The sequence below is a fragment of the Apiospora marii genome (assembly GCF_038362585.1).
Source record: "Apiospora marii strain CBS 49790 chromosome Unknown utg000005l_segment0_segment0, whole genome shotgun sequence".
NCBI classification, from domain to species: Eukaryota; Fungi; Ascomycota; class Sordariomycetes; order Amphisphaeriales; family Apiosporaceae; genus Apiospora; species Apiospora marii.
The window spans coordinates 2,912,497-2,931,049 of NW_027117377.1; the positions used below are offsets into that span (position 1 = coordinate 2,912,497).

General features: G+C 53.5%; 7 protein-coding genes across 7 annotated transcripts; 4 read left to right on the forward strand and 3 right to left on the reverse strand.

Moving 5' to 3' along the window:
• Window positions 1-853: 853 nt before the first annotated feature.
• On the forward strand, window positions 854-2,328 carry PG985_008822 (uncharacterized protein; the record flags this gene model as incomplete). The annotated part of the gene is made up of 2 exons (XM_066828590.1): window positions 854-1,145; window positions 1,790-2,328. 2 exons carry the CDS (start codon window positions 854-856, stop codon window positions 2,326-2,328), a joined length of 831 nt encoding a protein of 276 aa, XP_066683502.1.
• Window positions 2,329-3,025: 697 nt separating this feature from the next.
• Window positions 3,026-3,412, reverse strand: PG985_008823 (uncharacterized protein; the record flags this gene model as incomplete). The annotated part of the gene is made up of 1 exon (XM_066828591.1): window positions 3,026-3,412. One exon carries the CDS (start codon window positions 3,410-3,412, stop codon window positions 3,026-3,028), a length of 387 nt encoding a protein of 128 aa, XP_066683503.1.
• A 615-nt stretch (window positions 3,413-4,027) lies between these two features.
• On the reverse strand, window positions 4,028-6,136 carry PG985_008824 (nitrilase; the record flags this gene model as incomplete). The annotated part of the gene is made up of 3 exons (XM_066828592.1): window positions 4,028-4,085; window positions 4,187-5,058; window positions 5,666-6,136. The coding sequence occupies 3 exons, from the start codon at window positions 6,134-6,136 to the stop codon at window positions 4,028-4,030; spliced, it is 1,401 nt and encodes a 466-aa protein (XP_066683504.1).
• A 957-nt stretch (window positions 6,137-7,093) lies between these two features.
• PG985_008825 (uncharacterized protein) lies at window positions 7,094-8,431 on the reverse strand (the record flags this gene model as incomplete). The annotated part of the gene is made up of 1 exon (XM_066828593.1): window positions 7,094-8,431. One exon carries the CDS (start codon window positions 8,429-8,431, stop codon window positions 7,094-7,096), a length of 1,338 nt encoding a protein of 445 aa, XP_066683505.1.
• A 1,345-nt stretch (window positions 8,432-9,776) lies between these two features.
• Window positions 9,777-10,064, forward strand: PG985_008826 (uncharacterized protein; the record flags this gene model as incomplete). Its single annotated transcript, XM_066828594.1, has 1 exon — window positions 9,777-10,064. The coding sequence occupies one exon, from the start codon at window positions 9,777-9,779 to the stop codon at window positions 10,062-10,064; it is 288 nt and encodes a 95-aa protein (XP_066683506.1).
• Window positions 10,065-13,244: 3,180 nt separating this feature from the next.
• On the forward strand, window positions 13,245-16,408 carry PG985_008827 (vacuolar membrane protein; the record flags this gene model as incomplete). Its single annotated transcript, XM_066828595.1, has 5 exons — window positions 13,245-13,508; window positions 13,561-13,680; window positions 13,742-14,617; window positions 14,673-15,008; window positions 15,059-16,408. Coding segments are annotated over 5 exons (2,946 nt in total), but the record flags the coding sequence as incomplete, so codon positions are not given.
• A 703-nt stretch (window positions 16,409-17,111) lies between these two features.
• Window positions 17,112-18,553, forward strand: PG985_008828 (uncharacterized protein; the record flags this gene model as incomplete). The annotated part of the gene is made up of 4 exons (XM_066828596.1): window positions 17,112-17,520; window positions 17,633-17,931; window positions 18,048-18,167; window positions 18,503-18,553. The coding sequence occupies 4 exons, from the start codon at window positions 17,112-17,114 to the stop codon at window positions 18,551-18,553; spliced, it is 879 nt and encodes a 292-aa protein (XP_066683508.1).

Below are 18,553 nucleotides of genomic sequence, written 5' to 3' on the forward strand. Positions count from 1 at the left end.
AGGGGCATTTGGGGACTGGGCGCTGTCTTTTTTTCTTTCTTTTTTTACCCCATCTTTCTCGCGATGTTTGTTGCGGGTGGTTGCTTCTAGCTGATGTTCGTATATCAAAGAAGAAGAGTATAACTTTGCGAGTATTAGAGGTAGGTATTCTGATTCGCAGTGTATTACTCTATGCCAATGCACGTGTCCTGGTAAATATCAGCACCTAAGCATGCGCGAGAAGCCAGGTGCCAGGCCATGTGGGCGCACTTCTTACGCCCTACTCAGGAAGTACTCTGTAAATTAGGCCGCCGAGGCCAATCAGGGCTGCCGCTTGCCCGCCATCAACCCCACGCTTACGGGTGGTGCCACTGCGCCTTTTGTCCATGATTTGACTAATCCTTGATCAATGATGGAGTCGTTTTACGGGTGAGCTTGACGGTATTCCCATCCGACTCAGGAATGAACACTAGACTTCCTTTCCTTCCCTTCCTGCTCCTCTCTTTTGCTCCATACCACTACAACAACCCCATACCAGCCTCTCGACAGCGTTTCGAGACTTGAACCACATACTCCCGACGACAACTGCACCGCATTGCCAATTGCTGCTTCTGGTTTTGAACTTGCTGCACACCTCAAACCTCTGTCGACTCACAGCAGCAGCCGGCTTTGTGCGAATTTCGGCTACGGACTGCTTTGTTTCCCGACCCACCTTTGGCAATCCACAAAAACTTGAGGCTTCGAGCACATTTCTGGCCAGCACCGTCAAGTCGGAGGAAAGGAGGGAAAAACGACCTGTCGCGGACTTGCGCAGGATTTGGATCATCAACGCAGTATAGGCGACTTCTCGTGTGGTCGCTAAGGACTGGCAAAAATGTCGCTTTACAATGGAGGGAACGGGGGGCGCCGCAATCTCAACTTCTCCCAATACCTCAATAATTTGAACGAGGTCTCGACCCAAGAGACGTCTCCCGAAGAGACCTTTGCCGACGATGACCTCTCCATGTTCGCTGGGGATTTCATCGATTGGAGTCACACGCAGCAGCCCGACTTGCACGCGCCGGTAGAGGCCGAAGTCAGTGCTCAGAACACTGATGCCGTCGCCGCCACCACCACTGCGGCCCCGGCTGCCAACTTGGCCTTGGATTTCACCTCCCCTGTTGCCGGTAAGTTGACGAGAAAATGCATCGTCATTCTTCTTCTTCTTTCTTTCTTTTTATTGCACTCATTCTGCGGGGTTTTGCATCCTGCTTCACGTCTTGCATGCTTGGCTTCCATTCGGCCATGATCGCATCGAACCCCCGCATTGGGTGATTATGCTGTGCGATGGTGACTGGGGTTTGGAAATTGCACATGCCCTCAGCATCAATCGCCGCCTGCTTCCAGCAGCAGGACGCGTATTTCTTATCACGGAAGAGCCAACCAATCTTGTCGGCCCTCTCCTTATACCCCACGCTACCTCATTTTATTCCTTGATTTTTTCGTCTGGGATGATTGGCAGAGCCCCATTTTACATGCCTTTTTGAGCTGCATGGCAAGTGCCTCGCGGGCTTACATACACATTAGCCGAGCTATGGCGCAATCGACGCTATGGTACCATACCCCGTGATCTCGAGCTGTATGGGGGGAAGAGTTCAGTTCATCGCTGAAATCCACCCTGGGATATCGCCATGGCGCTCACTGCTCAGGTTCTTGCGTTGGTGGCTATCGGAACCCGTCAGAGCTTTGCCATTGTTTTCAAATGAATAGCCGAGACCTTATCGACGCCGCGTATCTTCGTCATAGGCCTCCACTGACATCATGCCTCTAGACGAATTCGATTTCAACTTCGCCCATTACCCAAACGCGCCTGTGTCGTCATTCACAGAGGGCTTGAACCTGCAGCCGCTTCAGCCAAGCTCGCAAACTGTCTATCCGCCAGCGGCAGCCCAGCAAAGCTCGTATGGCCTCCCGTCTGAGGCAGCAAGCAAGCCAGCAGCCCCGTCACACCCGGCTCGTCGTTCTCGGCAGATGAGTCTGGAGGAGCAGTCTCGAGTCGCTGCCGAAGAGGACAAGCGCCGTCGAAACACAGCTGCCAGTGCTCGTTTCCGAGTCAAGAAGAAGGCTCGCGAACAGGCCCTCGAGAAGCGCGAGAAGGAGCTGGGCGACGAAGTTTCCGAGCTCAAGAAGCGAATCACGCACCTTGAAACCGAGAACAAGTGGTTGAAGAACCTCGTCATGGGAAAGCTGGACGACAAGGATGGCAAGGATAACACCAAGTTGCTTGCCGCCCTCAAGGATGTAGGCAAGGAACCAAGTTCCAATGGTGAAAAGGGATCGAATGCAACAGAAGTCGAAGCGTCTAGTTGATGCATGAGTTTGGGTATTGGGCCACGATGACCGACATGCTAGAGGCGTTAGCGGGGAGGGATTATTTGATTTATAGGAAGGATGTAGGCCGGCAACAATTGCGTGTGTTTTTCTAGTTGTGTTATCTGTGCTGAATAGGACGAGATATCCGACTCTCGCTGGCATAAGATGGAAACATGACAAAGCCCCCTGTATGGAGTATATGAACTGATGATGGCTGTTGTGAGAATCTATATTAAACCATAACTCTATTGGTTTCGTCCTATCCTGAGTTGATGACACTTTTACTCGCTTTCCCTGTCAGATGATCAGGCCCAAAGAGGAAAATGCCGTAGTGTGCAAGGCGAAATATCGCAATGACTGATGATAGTACGGATACTGCATCTGCATCGCAGCTTCTGTGCCTACGTCTATGCGTATTGGATGTGTCAATTCCATCACATGATCGGCTCCTCCGTTGTCTCTTCCAGCCAAGTGGCAAAGACCATCTTGAATTGCGCAACATTCACCGTGAGAAATCTTTGTTATACACATAGGGGGCAAAGAGACGCACGACGAACAGATTGCAACCAATTGCATCTATAATAACCAATGAATGATCGCTCCCGGCGTATGATTTACATTAATTCTACGAGCCCTACAATAATGTTGTTCGGAGCCGAGCCGAACTCGCAGTACCACCCCCTTTTTCATTTTCTTACTGCTTTCCAGCCTCCCCCTCGGCGGCGGCAGGGGCCGCAGACTTTCCGTCCTCTCGCAGCTTCTTCAACCGCATCTGGTTGCGTTTGCCGATGATCCGGAGCGTGTTCTCCCGCTCGAGCTCACTCATCTCGGCCCAGTTGCCGATCCGGCTCATGGTGCCGTCCTGGTGCACCACCATCGGGCCCAGGTGGTCGAGCTTGAGGCCCTCGCCGCCGACTTCCAGTTGGCGTGCGGCGGAGCCGTCCTCGCTTGCTGCGGGCGGCTCCGGGAGAGGGAGTGGCTGGTGATTTGAGGGGGCTGCTTGGTCTGATGTGGTGGTGGGGGTTGATAAGGCGGTGCCTTGACTCTGAGGTGTGGTGGTGGAAGAGGTGGAGGAAGACATGGTTCTTATCCGTGCCTGTGGTGAGGGTCTGGAGAAGAGGGTAGAAGAGGTGATACTGGGGGGTGTTTGGTGGTGGTGCAGCAGTCCTCTTGTTGCAGATGGTCTCAGGAGGATGTTGTGAGGTAGACGTAGATATCTCATGCCTGCCTTTGTGTTGAGCCAGACGGTATAATGAGAATGAGATTGCTGTAGTAAGTGCTACTTGTAAATTGCCTACGCCGATTGAAATCGAGTATAAGTCGTTTAGAGCTTCTAGAATCCTCTGGTTGGGTTGGGTTGGTATAAGACCCGTCCAGAACGCTTCTTATTGGCATGGGAGTATTTTCTGATTGGGCACGGAAACTGCTAGAAATGGCTCGGCCCTAGCCACAATACCACAGCCACTACTGTTTACTCGCATTAGCCACGAAGCGATGCTTCTTTAAGGAGTCATGATAGGAAACAAAGACAAGACACTTTGTTTTGCACGGATTGGTTCTTCTCAGCTACATGCGTATTACGGTTATACAGTCTCCAATTACAAGAGTTGAGTTTCCGTCCCAATCCTATCATGTCCAATCTCTTCCTCATCGAATTTCCATCTCCACGTTACAGAGCGAAGAAATCCAGATTGATTTAGTAGGGCAGGGGGTCAAGGTCGAGTCCCTCAACCGAAAATTTGAACGAGTCATTTCTGGTAAGAATTATGATATTAGCAGGAATTCAATGGTTGTGATCAAAGGAACAGGTGCAGCAAACGATTGTAAGTTAAAGAGAAAACTGCGCGAACCATACCTCGAGTAACTGCCAGCGGCGTCGAGGTCCAAACGACCCCTGATGCAATCTTCGAAATCGACATCAGCGTAGATGATGCCGTGGTCATCCTCCCACTGGGGCCCAGCAATCACGTCACCGGTAGGTGCGACAATGCTCGAGCCACCACGCGATAAGAAATGGTCAGCGGCGGTAGCCATCGACTTCCCCTTAACAGCGGGACCGCCGGTGGCCTGCTGCTTCTGCTTCTGCGCATCGTCCACGGTCGAGACATCGACCCCCTCGTCTTCCTCCACCACCACGTCTGCGGCAGGTACAGTCTTGTCCTTTCCGTCGCAAGGAAGCACGATCTCGTTGCCGTCCTCGTCGAAGATCGACTGCCTCCTCTCCTTCCTCGCGCGGGATGGCGAGGAGGAGCCGGAAGTAGTAGCAGGAGCAGCACGCGGAAGGGCGATTTCGAACCCCTCTTCGGTAAGACACGAGTTCCGTCTCCTGGTGGTGCTGCCATGGTGGGCCTGAGGCGGAGAAGCCACCCGAGACAACGGCGACTCTCGATCGTGAGGGGCTGCGGCAGGGCTCGCCGCCGAGTCGATCTGCTCGGTTTGTTGTTGTTGGCTGCTGCTACTGCGCACACACATATTGGAGCTGACGACGAAGCAGCGGCCCTCGAGCGCGACGGTGCGCATCAGGCCGAGCCAGGCGTCGCGGCCGTCCGCGGTCGGCGCCAGATACAAGTTGATGTTCTGCTGGTATAAGGACTGGCGGAGCAGCGGCATGTAGTTCTCCCAGCAGATGGCCGCCGCCAAGTTTATACGTACACCGCGAATGGTAGTCATTACGGCTTTCAGGGTAGCCGGTGACCCCTGGGCCCAGATTAGGCGTTCGGTTCCAGTCTATCATTGCTCGACTGGTCAGTCTCGTGTTCAATTCCCAATCCTCGGAAGCAAGCTGAACTGTATAGCCTTGACAAAGGCTCAAAAAGACAGGAGGCGATGGCCAACTACGGTCATGAAGACTCTGGTTCTCCTGGGTCTTGTATAGTTTACACAGGCACAGCATGCTGTACCAACACCAAACGTGGCCTGGGCAGAAACTCTGGACAAGTATTCTGGCAACTAGCATCCGGAAAAGCTGCCCACTGGTTTGAAATCCTCGGGCAACGGTTTTCCTTTTCCTTCAAGATACCCACTCCCAAACTTTTGTGGTGTACTTTGAAGGAGGGTTCGGGCATTGTTGTAAAAGGGGAAGACATAAGTATATATACATATGTTTTGGAATCGGTAAGGGAGTAGAAAGAAATGGTCATGAGCCCCTCTGGCAATGACCGGCTTCAATATCAAACCCAAGGTCGCCAAATAGTCGAGTATCCCATTTCCACTACCAAACAAGCTCCGTTGTCCACCTAGGAAAAGGAGAAGCATTAGGAAGGAAGATGCATGACTTACTGGCTGGACCTTGCGCCGTTTCCCAATGATTCCTTGGGTTGGCGAAAATATATACGACAGAGCAGTACAGAGAGCCGCCCGCCCTTTCGACTAGCCCGACGACAATAAAGACGCCCGTATCCCGCGCGATGCGCTCGAGCTCCTCGCGGGTCCCGTCGCCCCGCTGATTCTGGGCAGCCGCGTCGTCAGCAGCAGCCTCTGGCTGGTTCCCGGGCAGCTGCCGCTTGACCCAAGCGTCCCCGGCACCGGCGCCGTTCCCGATGGTGTCGCCCAGGTCGACGGCGGCCTGGAAGTAGCGCAGAAACTCATCGCGGCCCTCGTCAGTCCGGGCGCCGACGCGGCAGCCAAAGTCGGAGCCGCGCGGGTAGCCGCCAAGGTAGGCCTCGGGCAGCAGCAGCAAGTCGGCTCTGGCCGCCGCGGCGCGCGAGGCGACATGCTGGAGCTGGGACAGCGTAGCCCGGGTTGTGGGCTGGGTCGCCGGCGAGGCCGTGGCCAAGCGAATTGTTCCTTTCGTGGGTGCGCTCATCTTTTTTCCGTGCGCGTGGTGAGGGGTTAGATGGATAGTACCTGTATATAGGAAGGTTATTTGAGGAGGTACTTAGCAGTAGGGAATGCAAAACTTAAGTTGTGGTGCAGGTGATCGGTCATATGTTGCGAGGTGAGGGGCTTCCCTCTATTTAAGTAGATCTTGTAAGTATGTAACCTTACCTAAGTAAGTAAATGATGTATGTATGCCACTTACATGCATACGACTGATCACCACCCCCGCCGGTCCTGCGGGATTGACATGGCTGCTGGTACATTTCGCTAACTGTATATACCGCCACAAAGAGCAATATCATATAAGTGGTTGCAGTCAATGCTATTGCAATGGTCTTTGAAGGGGGTTGGTCTACATAGTCTCGTTTACGGTGTGCCCTTTGGGTGTTCATTGGGTTGGAATCACTCAGTTGACATATGTAACGCTAGGGCCTTCGTCTCAGCTTGCTAATATACTTTCATTATGTTGCCTCGAGAGCCGTATGAAAGTAGATCTTCGAGACCCCTGTATGACGTAGGTTAAAAGCATGTACAAGCTTCGCGGAGGCTGTAGGCGATAGCGATGGTGTTGATATCTCAATAACACCTTATCATGACTTCTAATTTGCTTACCAATAGCACTCCAACACAAACTCATGGGATGCTGTTTTGTTCGCAAAGTGCTGCCATAGCGGCAGAGGCTGCTGCTATAATCAATCTTGATTTGAATCCAATGTTTGGGTATCTTGTTGTTTATCGTGACTCTCGAGTTCCCTTGGTGGTCCCTTGCCCCCATACCCAAATTCCAACGCTATTTCCGATCTCAGAATTCACCCTGTTTAACCCCCTTTGCCTACCGCCCCAACTCCGTGAAGCGTGTTCTAGAAAACTTTGCTTAGAACCGCGGATTTGAAATCTCCCATGCAGCCGTAGAGCCCTACCCTACATTCTCCCAACGTCACCGTTATTTCTCCCGGCCTTCGGCATGGTCTGTCGAGACGACACCTTCGGCCTTCTCGTCACCATGCTCTCCTTCGGACACCTCGAGAGGACTGGCGAGAGGGCTGGCGACTCCGCCAACACTTCCACTGATGCTGTCTGCTCTGCCATGTCCTAGCAGCCCACTTCGTACGCTATTGGCGTCGCCGGCAATACTCTGTTTGGCATAGTAGCTATTCCTTTCGCTCGGTAAGGTGGGGACAACGCCCGTGGCAGAGTAGATGCTCGTCCGCTCGTTGTTCGCAATGCGCGAAGTCGTCTGGTGCAGACCGGGTGTATTTGGGATGCCGCCACTGCCATCCACATTGGCACTCAGCACACTCAGTGGCAGGCTTTCTCGAGAACCTCCCCACAGAGATGATGGGGCCAGGGCGCGCACCGAAGCATCCGTGTCAAAAGACCGGCGTCGGTGGCGGTTGCTTGACGAAGCCAGCGTAAGGATGGACGCATTGTCAGTCAAGAGGTTGTTTGCCGTTGCCATATTGTAGGTCGTGGGGTGCCCCCCAGCGCCGTGTTGGGCGGCCTGGGCCTGGGCCATATGAGGAGGTATTGCCGAAGCAGGAGAGGCCGTGGGAAACGGCTGGGTATATTGAACTGCTTGTAGGTTGTTGTTGTTTTGGTTCGCAGCATGCACATTATTCGCATTGCCATTGGCGGCCATGGATTGAATAGTCGTCAAGGTCGTTGTCAAGGAGCGTACTGAAGGGGCGGGCGACGAAAAGGTACTGTCTCCTCCCTTTCTCGAGTCCAGTCCGCCATTGGCGGTCCGGCTGGTTCCCGCAACGGACGAAGCCATGTGCGAGGGCGCATTGATTGACAACGAAGCATCGTGTTCGGTCGAGACGGTAGGAGCGGTGGATCGCGGAGGCGCAATGCCTTGCATGGAGGAATGGAGCGACTCTTGGCTACGCGAGACTACCGACGTTACGCCCGTGTTATTTGTCGTGAGCGAGGGGTGGCTATGATGGTTTTCCGATGCTCCCACATGTCCCGATTGCGGGTAGGGATTGTTCAGTTTCGGCCCTCGCTTCTTGGAGGCTTTGTGGTTCCCATCTCTTTTGGAATGGCCGTGTCGACTGCTGCCCGCCTCGGCTGACGAGGAGCCATTCTTGAAGTTGGCGAGCTTTTTGACCCAGTTCGAAAAGGGCCGTCGGCGGCCTGTCCTCTCCTGCCCATCTGGTATCTCGTTAGAACTGGGGTCCTGAGGATGGGCATACGGTGAAGTAATGGTTGCGTGGATGGAGTTGTGCGCTAGTACATAAAGCGGGCACTTACCAACAGCGCGAGTCGGTGATTCCGTCATGGCCATTTATACAGTGTTCTGTGCAAGATATCGGCGCCCCGGGCGATGAGTACCAAGTCGTGATGGCAGAGGAAGGTCAGAGGCAGCAGGAAAATGATGGTGACAGTAAGAGCGTTTCTGTCGCGGCACCAGGACCAGGAACGGGGAAAGATAATCAGGCACTGGCGGCACAGCCACTGGGGCTCCAGAGGACGAAGTAAGAGATGGATCTTTTGACTTTCTTGGGCTTCGCGCGACAGAAACCTAGAAGAGGGCGCTTGGTGCCTGAGCTCGAGTGACGTGTGATGGTAATACCGACGTGCCAGGTGGTGTTGAATGAACCGCGCTTTCGTTGCCAAAGTCCAATCGGTGCAGCACCGTCGATCGCACAAGTAGGTCAGGTTGGTTGCTGCTGATGAGGTAGGTATTCAGTCAGTCGCACGGAGTAGTAGGCTCGTCGGGAATTGGTGGATGGGCCTGTTGCAGTGGTTGAGCGGCTAATGAAGTGGTCCAATGGAATGTTGGGATGAAGGAGGTTCAGTTTCCTTGTGCATCAGGTACCCGAAGTTGTGTGGTCAGATTGCTGGGTCTGTCGATGAGAATCGCATCGAGACCCAATCTGCCAATCGTATTGTCGCTGGACGAACGACCTAAAAGACGACTGGTGATCCAGTCCAGTCTCGGGGGCTCGGGTCCTTGACACTGTGGGTGCCAGGCCTGCGGAAACCGCCCGCAATGCCACCCTGTTTGGCACCTAACAGGCCAGCGTCCAGGAAATACAGGGGGGCCAGAAGGGGCAAAAGTGGCTATCCCACCGTCCCATCCACTGCGTGGGTGCGTGACAGGGCAGGCTGACACGCTGACTACGAGCCAATACGGCAATGGGCCCAGCGCAAAACCCCAAAGCGCCCCATTCCGACAGCCCGTCAATGGCTGCACTGGCCAGGCTCAGGCCTGAGGTTGCGTTCTAGGCCCCCCTCCAAAGTCCAGACCCTGAAAGGAAGTGCATTCGTCATAGCTTCAGCAGCTCGCCCTGTCCATACTTTTCTAGGCCTTAGATAGCATCGCGACGCCTACCTATAGGCACGTGATTCCACCAATTCCTCAGCAGAGTCGTCACCACCACCCACATCAATAGGCTTCTCGACGAGCTAATCAATATTCATCCCTCCCGGCCCAGACCCCCGGACTTTAATTGGTGTTTAAGCACGGAATCGCAGACGTCTGATTCCTGTCCTGGATGCTGCATGTGTCGGCGCGGCGGATCTACACGCGCGCCACAGATTGAGCTGAGCTCTGCTCAGACCTCCCACGAGCTGTCATCGCATCACAAGATGGGGCACGGAGATCTAATCTCTCCCTCGCCATGTCGATCCAACCACTGCCACCTGACGTGGCTGCTCAGATCAAGTCCTCTATCACAATAACCTCGCTGAATGATGCAGTGTGCGGCCTGGTAAAGAACTCCCTGGATGCCAAGGCAACCAGAATAAATATCTTTGTCGATTATTCCCGGGGTAATTGCACAGTAGAAGACAACGGAGACGGCATACCTCCTGCCGAGTTCCGCGACAGCGGTGGTGGCCTTGGCAAACCTCATTGTAAGATCCAGAGTTGTCGAGCGCCCCTGAACCCCACTGAGCTTCGGGACTAACACGCTTATCTGCAAGGTACTTCGAGATTCCCGCCTCTCCCCGATCTTCATGGAAGAAGCGGGACATTTTTGGCGTCATTGGCTGCATTGTCACTGCTCTCTATAACGTCCCTTCACCATGGGCATTATTCGCAGAACACAGTCAAGATCCATAAATCAGAGGTCATAGCACGCCATACTCCATCTTTGCCTGATCAAAAGAGGCTGTCCTCAGGCCATGGTACTCGAGTGACAGTACGGGATTTATTTGGGTCTATGCCTGTTCGGGTGAAGCAACGAGCTATAACTACTGAAAAGGGGCAATATATTAGAGATTGGGACCGGCTCAGGTATACTCTGGCAAGCCTTGCGCTTCCTTGGCCGAATCCTGTCATCATTTCTGCCCACGACTCTTCCCGTCAACAAAGCATTGCTATCCGGAGCAATGGAACTGTGATAGAAGAAGCATCGGATAGGGCGCGTCGCTCTCAGCTAGTCTCCCGCATTTCCCGGGTGCTCAATACCGCTGGTCTGTCAGAAGAAGTCTCCCCTGAATCCTGGGTGGCTCTTAAGGCTTCGTCAAGTGGAATACAAGTCAATGGTGCTGTCTGTTTGGTACCAATCGCAACTAAACGCATGCAGTTTATCAGTATAGGGGTTGAACCGCTTTTGATCGAGCACAACTCCAACATTCTGTATGACGAGATTAACAAAGTATTCTCTAACTCCAGTTTCGGAGACCAAGAGGACTCCGTTGATCTAGACGAAGATGAAAAAGATCGGAGAGCCAAAGACCGGCGATTCAAAACAGATGGCTACACGAACAGAGAGCTAAGGGGAAAGAGAGGAGTTGACCGATGGCCTATGTTTTATCTGATGATACGTCTCGGCAACTCAGTCAACCCCGTTCAGGATATTGAAGGTTTCCTTAACGAAGGCCGGCGGGACCTAGAGACCACCACTGACATTGTCAGAGCTGTTGTTACCGAGTTCTTGAGGAGACATCATTTCCGCCCAACTCGTATTAAACCACTGCAAAGCAACCTTACTGGCTCGTGTTTATCAGAAAAGGCTAGAACCAGTCCTAAGAAAAACGACAAAGACAGGATCGTAACTTCATCGAGAACAAGTCAGGCCACCGAGGATGGCGTTGAAATTGGTTCCCTGCCTACCATTGGCGATCTAGCAACGACACGACTTCATTTGCACACTGTGCACAACAGATCCGATCCAATCTTCAGCGGATTCACGGGATTCAAAAGTGGGCGGCGGCTTGCAATCCAATCTAAGACTACCGAGTTGAAGAATGCAGAAGCTCGACCTGATTTGCAGCCCAGTCGATTAACAACTTGCGGCTCGCTAGATCAGCGTACAGACCCGCCACTATTCGACTCGTCGGGAAGTCTACTTCGGCCCCCTTTTCTAGACGCTGAATCCGTCAACGACACATCTTTTAATAATAGATCGTTGGCTTGCCAATCCCAGCAATACTCAACAGGGCCTGGAGGAACAAATGAAGATGGCTATATCCTCTGGACAAATCCCATGACGAACCAGAAGTCTGCCGTAGATTCGCGGACGGGGTTTATAATACCACCTGAAGAGCAACCAGAGAAACCACATGCATTGGGGACCAAAACACTCCGCATCCCGACGACGAGGTCTATGCAGCCACGACAACTCGATACAAACAGGAAGACAGATACATGGGTAGCAGATTTGCTGTCTCACTGGCGTAACCCTGTATTCGAAGCCTCAGAAGCGCCAATTCCCGCAGCTTCTATCTCTTCTACGTTTCCGAGCTCATTGAATGATGCCATACCAAAGAGTATTCAGGGTTGCAGATGTAAGCAGGACAGTAGTCTCACGCGTCTTGCCAGTGTCGAAGGGCGAGTTTCGAAGGAAGCATTAAGGGAGGCCAGGGTGGTCTCACAAGTCGACCAGAAATTCATATTTGCAAAGGTCCCTTTACAGGATAAGCCTTCCCACGGGCCTATGGACAAGGAAAACGCCCCTTCACTCCTTGTCCTGGTTGACCAACACGCGGCTGATGAGCGGTGTCGCGTGGAAGCCTTGATGGAGGAATATTTCGATGTTGAAACCCCAGGCGCCTCGCAAGGCCCCCTAGCCCGAACTGAGCTCCTTGGCCAAGCTCTCCAATTTGAGATCACGGCCCAGGAGCGCACATTGTTCGAGCGGTACGTTCCACTGGGGAAGCATTGGGGGATCATTTACGAAATAAGCCCGAGTAGCACGGCAGATTCCAGGCGCCGTGGCCAGCACCTGCCGTCTCTAAAGGTCACCCGCCTGCCCCCAGCGATCATTGAACGGTGTCGACTCGAGCCCCGGCTTCTAATCGATTTGCTTAGGAAGGAGATTTGGTACCATGCAGAACACAACAATAGTTGGTCTGTGCAATCGTTCCTTCAGGGCAGCCAGCAAAATGACGGTCTGGGGCAAGACTTGCACTGGCTCGCGAGATTCCACAGATGCCCTCAAGGCATATTGGACATGATCAACTCCAGAGCTTGCAGAAGTGCTATCATGTTCAATGACCTGCTCTCCTTGGATGAGTGCCAGAGTCTTCTGGGGAGGCTTGCTGACTGTGCACTGCCCTTCCAATGCGCCCACGGACGGCCGTCAATGGTTCCCCTGATTGACATGGGCAACCCCATTCTACAAGCGGATGAGGCAGGCAGCGATGGAAGCTTTGGTAAACAATTCAAACGCTGGAAAGCAGGTAAGCAAATGGGTGCTTAACACACATAGTTATAAGATTTAGATAACCTCTCTGCCTATCACTTTATCTAGCGTTATAAGGGAGTTTACGGATAATATGTTATGATACCCGCCAATAAAAATTTCCGTTGGAATTGGCAACCTGGATTTGAAGTCAAGCTCGTGTTATTCAGGTGACCCCGGAACAGCTTCCTTCGCCTGAGCGCCAAAGCCACGCACCACGTGCACAGCCACTCCCTCCGTACTCCACGCTCCACGGGGGTGAGCTAGCTCCACACCAGCAGCCCGAGTGACGACAGCGGCCTCTAGGCATCTTCAATACCGCGATAGCGAGCGCGCCATGCTACCGTGATAAATCCACTCGTTCGCTCAGATAACTGATCATGGCATTGCTTTTGGTAGGTACCCGACATTGCATAAATTTATTATCACCGTTGTCTAGCAGCGAAACTGACCACAGATTGTACCGTGCAGTGGAAAGCATTCGACTTCTTCGAAGTGAGCCAGGTCAAACTGGGCGACGACGAGACGCGGTCCTTTTTCGAAAACAACGAGATCTCCAGCGTCTGCTCCGGCTCCGACAGCCTCTTCCTCGGCAGCTTCGATGGCTACGTACGCATTATCGGGCCGACCTGGAAGGTGGTCCGGAGCTTCCTGGCTCACGAGTCTGGCCAAATAACACACATGCGCCAGGTTGAAGGCACAAGTCTCTTGGTTACTGTCGCCGTAGGTCAACCTAACGCCGATTTAATGGGTAAAAAAGGCTGATAGGCAGCAGGAAGATCTGAGCAGCGAGCCGGTCTTGAAAGTTTGGGCCCTCGATAAACCGGTCAAGAAGACCGGGCTTCCGACCTGTTTGAGCACGCTCAATGTGCATAATGGCAGGAAACAATTCCCAGTAAGTCATTCTGGATGGTTGCGCGTTTGCATTTGCGTAATGGGGGTGCTGACATGTCCAGGTTTCTGCCTTCACGGCCCTCGAAGACCTCTCGCAATTGGCAGTAGGGTTCGCGAACGGAGCAGTCACAGTCATACGGGGCGATTTAATCCACGATCGAGGGACGAAGCAACGCATCGTATACGAGTCTGAAGAGCCAGTCACTGGTGTAGAGTTCATAGGCGAATCGAAGGCGAACACCCTCTTCGTCGCAACGACGTCCCGACTCCTGAAATTGGTTATATCCGGCAAAGGCCAGGGGCAGCCGCCTCGAACTGTCGAGGACTCCGGGTGTGCTGTTGGATGCATGACGACCAACAAGAAAGATGGCGACGTCATTGTGGTCAGAGACGATGCCGTCTATTACTACAAAATGGATGAAAGGGGCTTGTGCTTTGCTAACGATGGGGCGACGATGTTGGCCTCAACCTACCAGGACTACGTTGCCCTTGTCTCGCCGCCTTCTTCTTCGAGAGATGGCGACTCGAATAATATGCGGCGTAGATTTGGTGGCGGAAGCACCGAATCGCTCTTCAACGCCTCGACATTCACTATGGTTGACCCCAAGCTGCAAATTGTCGCGCATACCCAGACCCTGATCTCCAAAGTGAAGCAGATGTTCGAAGTATGGGGTGATCTCTTTATACTGACCGACGACGGCAAGGTCAACCGATACCATGAAAAGACCCTTCAGCAGCGTTTAGAATTACTATACCAACGCAATCTGTATCCGCTGGCCATCAACCTGGCCAAAGAGTCAGGCATGGATGGGCAACAGCAAAATGTTATCTACCGCAAGTATGGCGATCACTTATATCAGAAAGGCGACTACGACAACGCCATGTCTCAGTACATCAAGGCCATTGACAATACCGAGCCGTCGCAAGTCATCAGAAAGGTAGGCTTTTGTACCAAAGAATAACACATTCAAATAAGCTAACATGCCTACCTAGTTCCTCGATACCCAAAGGATACATAATCTGATCGAATACCTGGAGGAATTGCACGAGCACCATAAAGCCACTGCTGACCATACAACACTACTGCTAAACTGCTATGCCAAGCTCAAGGACGTTGAGAAGTTGGAAAAGTTCATCAAGTCCGAAGGAGACCTCAAGTTCGACTTGGACACGGCGATTACCATGTGCAGGCAAGGGGGTTACTTCGATCAAGCCGCCTATCTAGCTACGAAACATGGAGAGAATGAATTGGTTGTCGACATTCTGATAGAGGACTCCAAGAACTATCAGGACGCTCTCGACTTTATCTGGCATCTGGATCCCGACGCCGTAGGTGGTCTTCCTCTCATCGAAAGCGCTAAGCTGATCAACATCCCCAGGCATACCCGACTCTGATGAAATATGCAAGAGTTCTTCTAGAGCATTGCCCAAGAGAAGCGACGCAATTTTTCATTGATTACTACACAGGGTCATATAAACCCAAAGTCCATGTAACAGCTCCAGAGCGACCTCCATCACCCTCCGGTGGTGCACTTGGTGGACTTGCCACCGGAACTGCAAATGCAGTGCAGAACCTAACCAACTTGTTACCCTTGCCTTACATGAACAGCTCGAACATTTCCACGCCGCCTTCTCAGGGGGCCGGCCGGCCTAAAGTTGGCGACGGTGAACGGACAATAGATCCAAGTATGATCGAGGCTCCTCAATATGAAACGCCAGCTCCTCGTACTGCGTTCTCGTCATTCATAGACCACCCCGAGGAATTTATCGTTTTCCTTGAGGCGTGCCTGAAAGAAGAGTACCTGAAAGATACAGATAAGTCTGATTTGTATACAACTCTATTTGAGATGTACCTGCACAAGGCCAATCAGAAGAAGGGCGAGGAGAGAGAGGAGTGGGAGGCCAAGGCGAAGAATCTCATATCCGGGCGAGATATGCCAATCGAGAACTCCAACATTCTGCTGTTGTCACATCTGTCAGCCTTCCGCGACGGGACGATACTTGTCAAAGAGCAATCAGGCTTGCTCTTTGACATCTTCCGCTCCTATACCAGTGCCAAAGACACTCGTGGCGCCATCAAGGCGCTGCGCAAGTACGGGCCCGAAGAGCCACAACTCTATCCCGCTGCACTTGCGTACTTCACCTCTGATCCGGCCGTTCTTGAAGAAGTGGGCCCAGACGAGTTGGCCAGCGTGCTCAAGCGTATTGACGACGATGGGCTCATGGCTCCTTTGCAGGTCATCCAAACACTGGGTGCCAACGCAGTCGCCACCATGGGAATGATCAAGCCATACTTGACAGAAACCATATCGCGCGAGCGCCGCGAGATCGCGGCGAACCGCCGACAGATCAACAGCTTCCGCAAGGAGACGGAGCAGAAGCGCGCCGAGATCGCGGAGCTCGGGGCGAAGCCGGCCGTGTTCCAGGCGCAGCGGTGCCCGGGCTGCGGCGGCGCGCTCGAGCTCCCGGCCGTCCACTTCCTGTGCAAACATAGCTTCCACCAACGCTGCCTGAAGCAGGGCGGCAACGACGGGTCCGAGACGGAGTGTCCCGTGTGTGCGGGCAGCAACATGGCGGTGCGCGCGATGAAGCGGAGCCAGGAGGAGCGCGCGGACCGGCACGACCTGTTCAAGGACGCGCTCGGGAAGAGCAAGGGCGACGACCGCTTCAAGACGGTGGCGCAGTGGTTCGGGCAGGGGGTCATGGGGAGTGGTTCGGCCATCGAATAGGGGATGGAATAGAATGCCCCGGTGACGACGTCTACAACCAGTCTGTACTTATTTACTCGTACTTGATGAAGAATGAAGAATGATGAACATTCATGGGTCATGATACCAGCCATAGCCAGCCAGTGGCCTTCATTGTTACGAATACTGTTACTTTTACGCGTAGCTTGTGATGCCCCGTATGACTTGCTTTGTTTAGCCTGCATTTGCTTCTTGCTGTGACACAGGACTAGGGGTGTGTGTTGGTGGCGCTCCGTCACTCTGCGAGTTCCCGTACAGCATCTGCCGAACACAGAAGCTGTCGATGTAATCAAAACGCCCAGCTGAAACCCGTGAAGAGTCTAGTTCCACATGCACAAAAACCAATAACCGTTTCTTGGCGTTCATGTTGCTTCTGGTACGGATAAGGAAAGCCAATCAGAGATTATCTCTTGGGTGCGGCTGAAGTTGAACTACAGACGGGAAACGCCACGCCATGGAGAGGATCAGCTGGATGCTTCCAGGAGCCCTCCTTCGTGAAAAAAAAGAGTGTTAAGATAAACGACTTTCGGAGGAGTGTCAAGTTGAAGTGTCGATGAGAGTGACATGGTGCTATTATAGCTACACAATCTAAGCTCCTTCGTCTTCCTCCGCCCATCCTCTTGGTACTAGTCAGACTTGACGTACCGCAACCGCTGCAGTATCCAAGTACAGACAAGAGTCGACAATGGATATCCCGCCGCCTATTCCGCCTCGGCCACCGGGGTACGAAATCCACACTCCCACTCCGCCCAACGACAATCCGCCGTTGCCACCAAGACCATCTCCTCAGCACCAACAGTACCAGCAGGGTTCTTGGACCGGCTATGCCCAGCCTTCGTACGCTTCCCCTGCCCAAGGACCACCACCGCCGCCGCCACAGACCGCGTCGTCGGCCCCTGGTGGGGGTGGCGGCACATCAATGGGCAGTAGGTGGACGCCGTTGTTCCACCCGGACGGCGCACCCACGCCCCTATTCGAGGCGCTCATGGCCGCCTTCTTCGGGCGTCTCGATCCCGGCCGCGCAGGGCATATCAGGCCGGAGACGCTATCGGCGTTCCTGGACTTGAACGGGTTTCTTACCGAGGATAATATCTGTACGTTCTTGTTTTGTTGTTGCTTTGTTCTGTTCCGTCGTGCGTGTCCTGCCTGTCCTTCTACCTATCATTTCCCTCCCAACAAGCACTGAACCCGAACGAAACGACACAGGGAAGTCCAATCTCAAAGACGGCAGCTTCCTCTACACGAGTGAGGACATGGCCGACTACGAGCTCAAGGCCTGCTGCGAGGCCTGGTACTTTGACCACAAGACGGCGGTGCGGCACCCGGGCCGGAACCAGCTCCCCTACGGCGGCATGCCGCTCCTGAGCCTCCAGGGCTTCACCGACATGATGGCCGTCGAGTCGGCGGGCGAGCCCGAGCGCGCCTGGCGCGGCCTCGACGCCGCGCTCCGGCATTACGGGATCTGGCCGGCCATGGGCCCGTTGCCGCGGGAGGTGTTTCTTCAGGTAGGCAGACAGAGTCGTCCACATCATTTTTATCATTTTCACCCCTATCAATTGGCTAGAAGATTGTCCAACCCAGGTCTGTGATGTTAGCTGACATTGTGCTCTTGGATTCGCAGGATATGCCGCGCCAGCTTCAGCAGCGACTTGAACAGGTCAAGATCCGGAGCCACCGCGCTGCCCAGGAGAAACTGGATGCCGTGCGAGTACAGACCCAAATACAGGCACAGGGCCGCGAGGTAAGCTGTACATCCCGAAAGACGTATCACTTTCACCCCCTACACCCGTGCATCGCCCGTCTTTCTCCCCGCTTCCCCAGAATTTTCCCCATTGTGCATGTTCGGTTGATAGAGACCAGTTATGCAGTGTGATAGGCCATGCCTTTCTACTGCTGCTGCACCGAGATAGCCGAATATGCGATCTCTTTGATGTCCATCCGTCCCAAGTTCTCCTTCTGTGTACCGCCTTCCCCGGAGATGCTCCACCACCCCCGAATTCCGCTATCCCTTGTAGATTAATAAGGTGTACCTACCTGACTCGGTGGCTGACCAATGCGAACGACACACCCACACAGGCTGCACTGGACCTTATCGATGGCCCTCGTTATGTGCGCAGATATTACTAG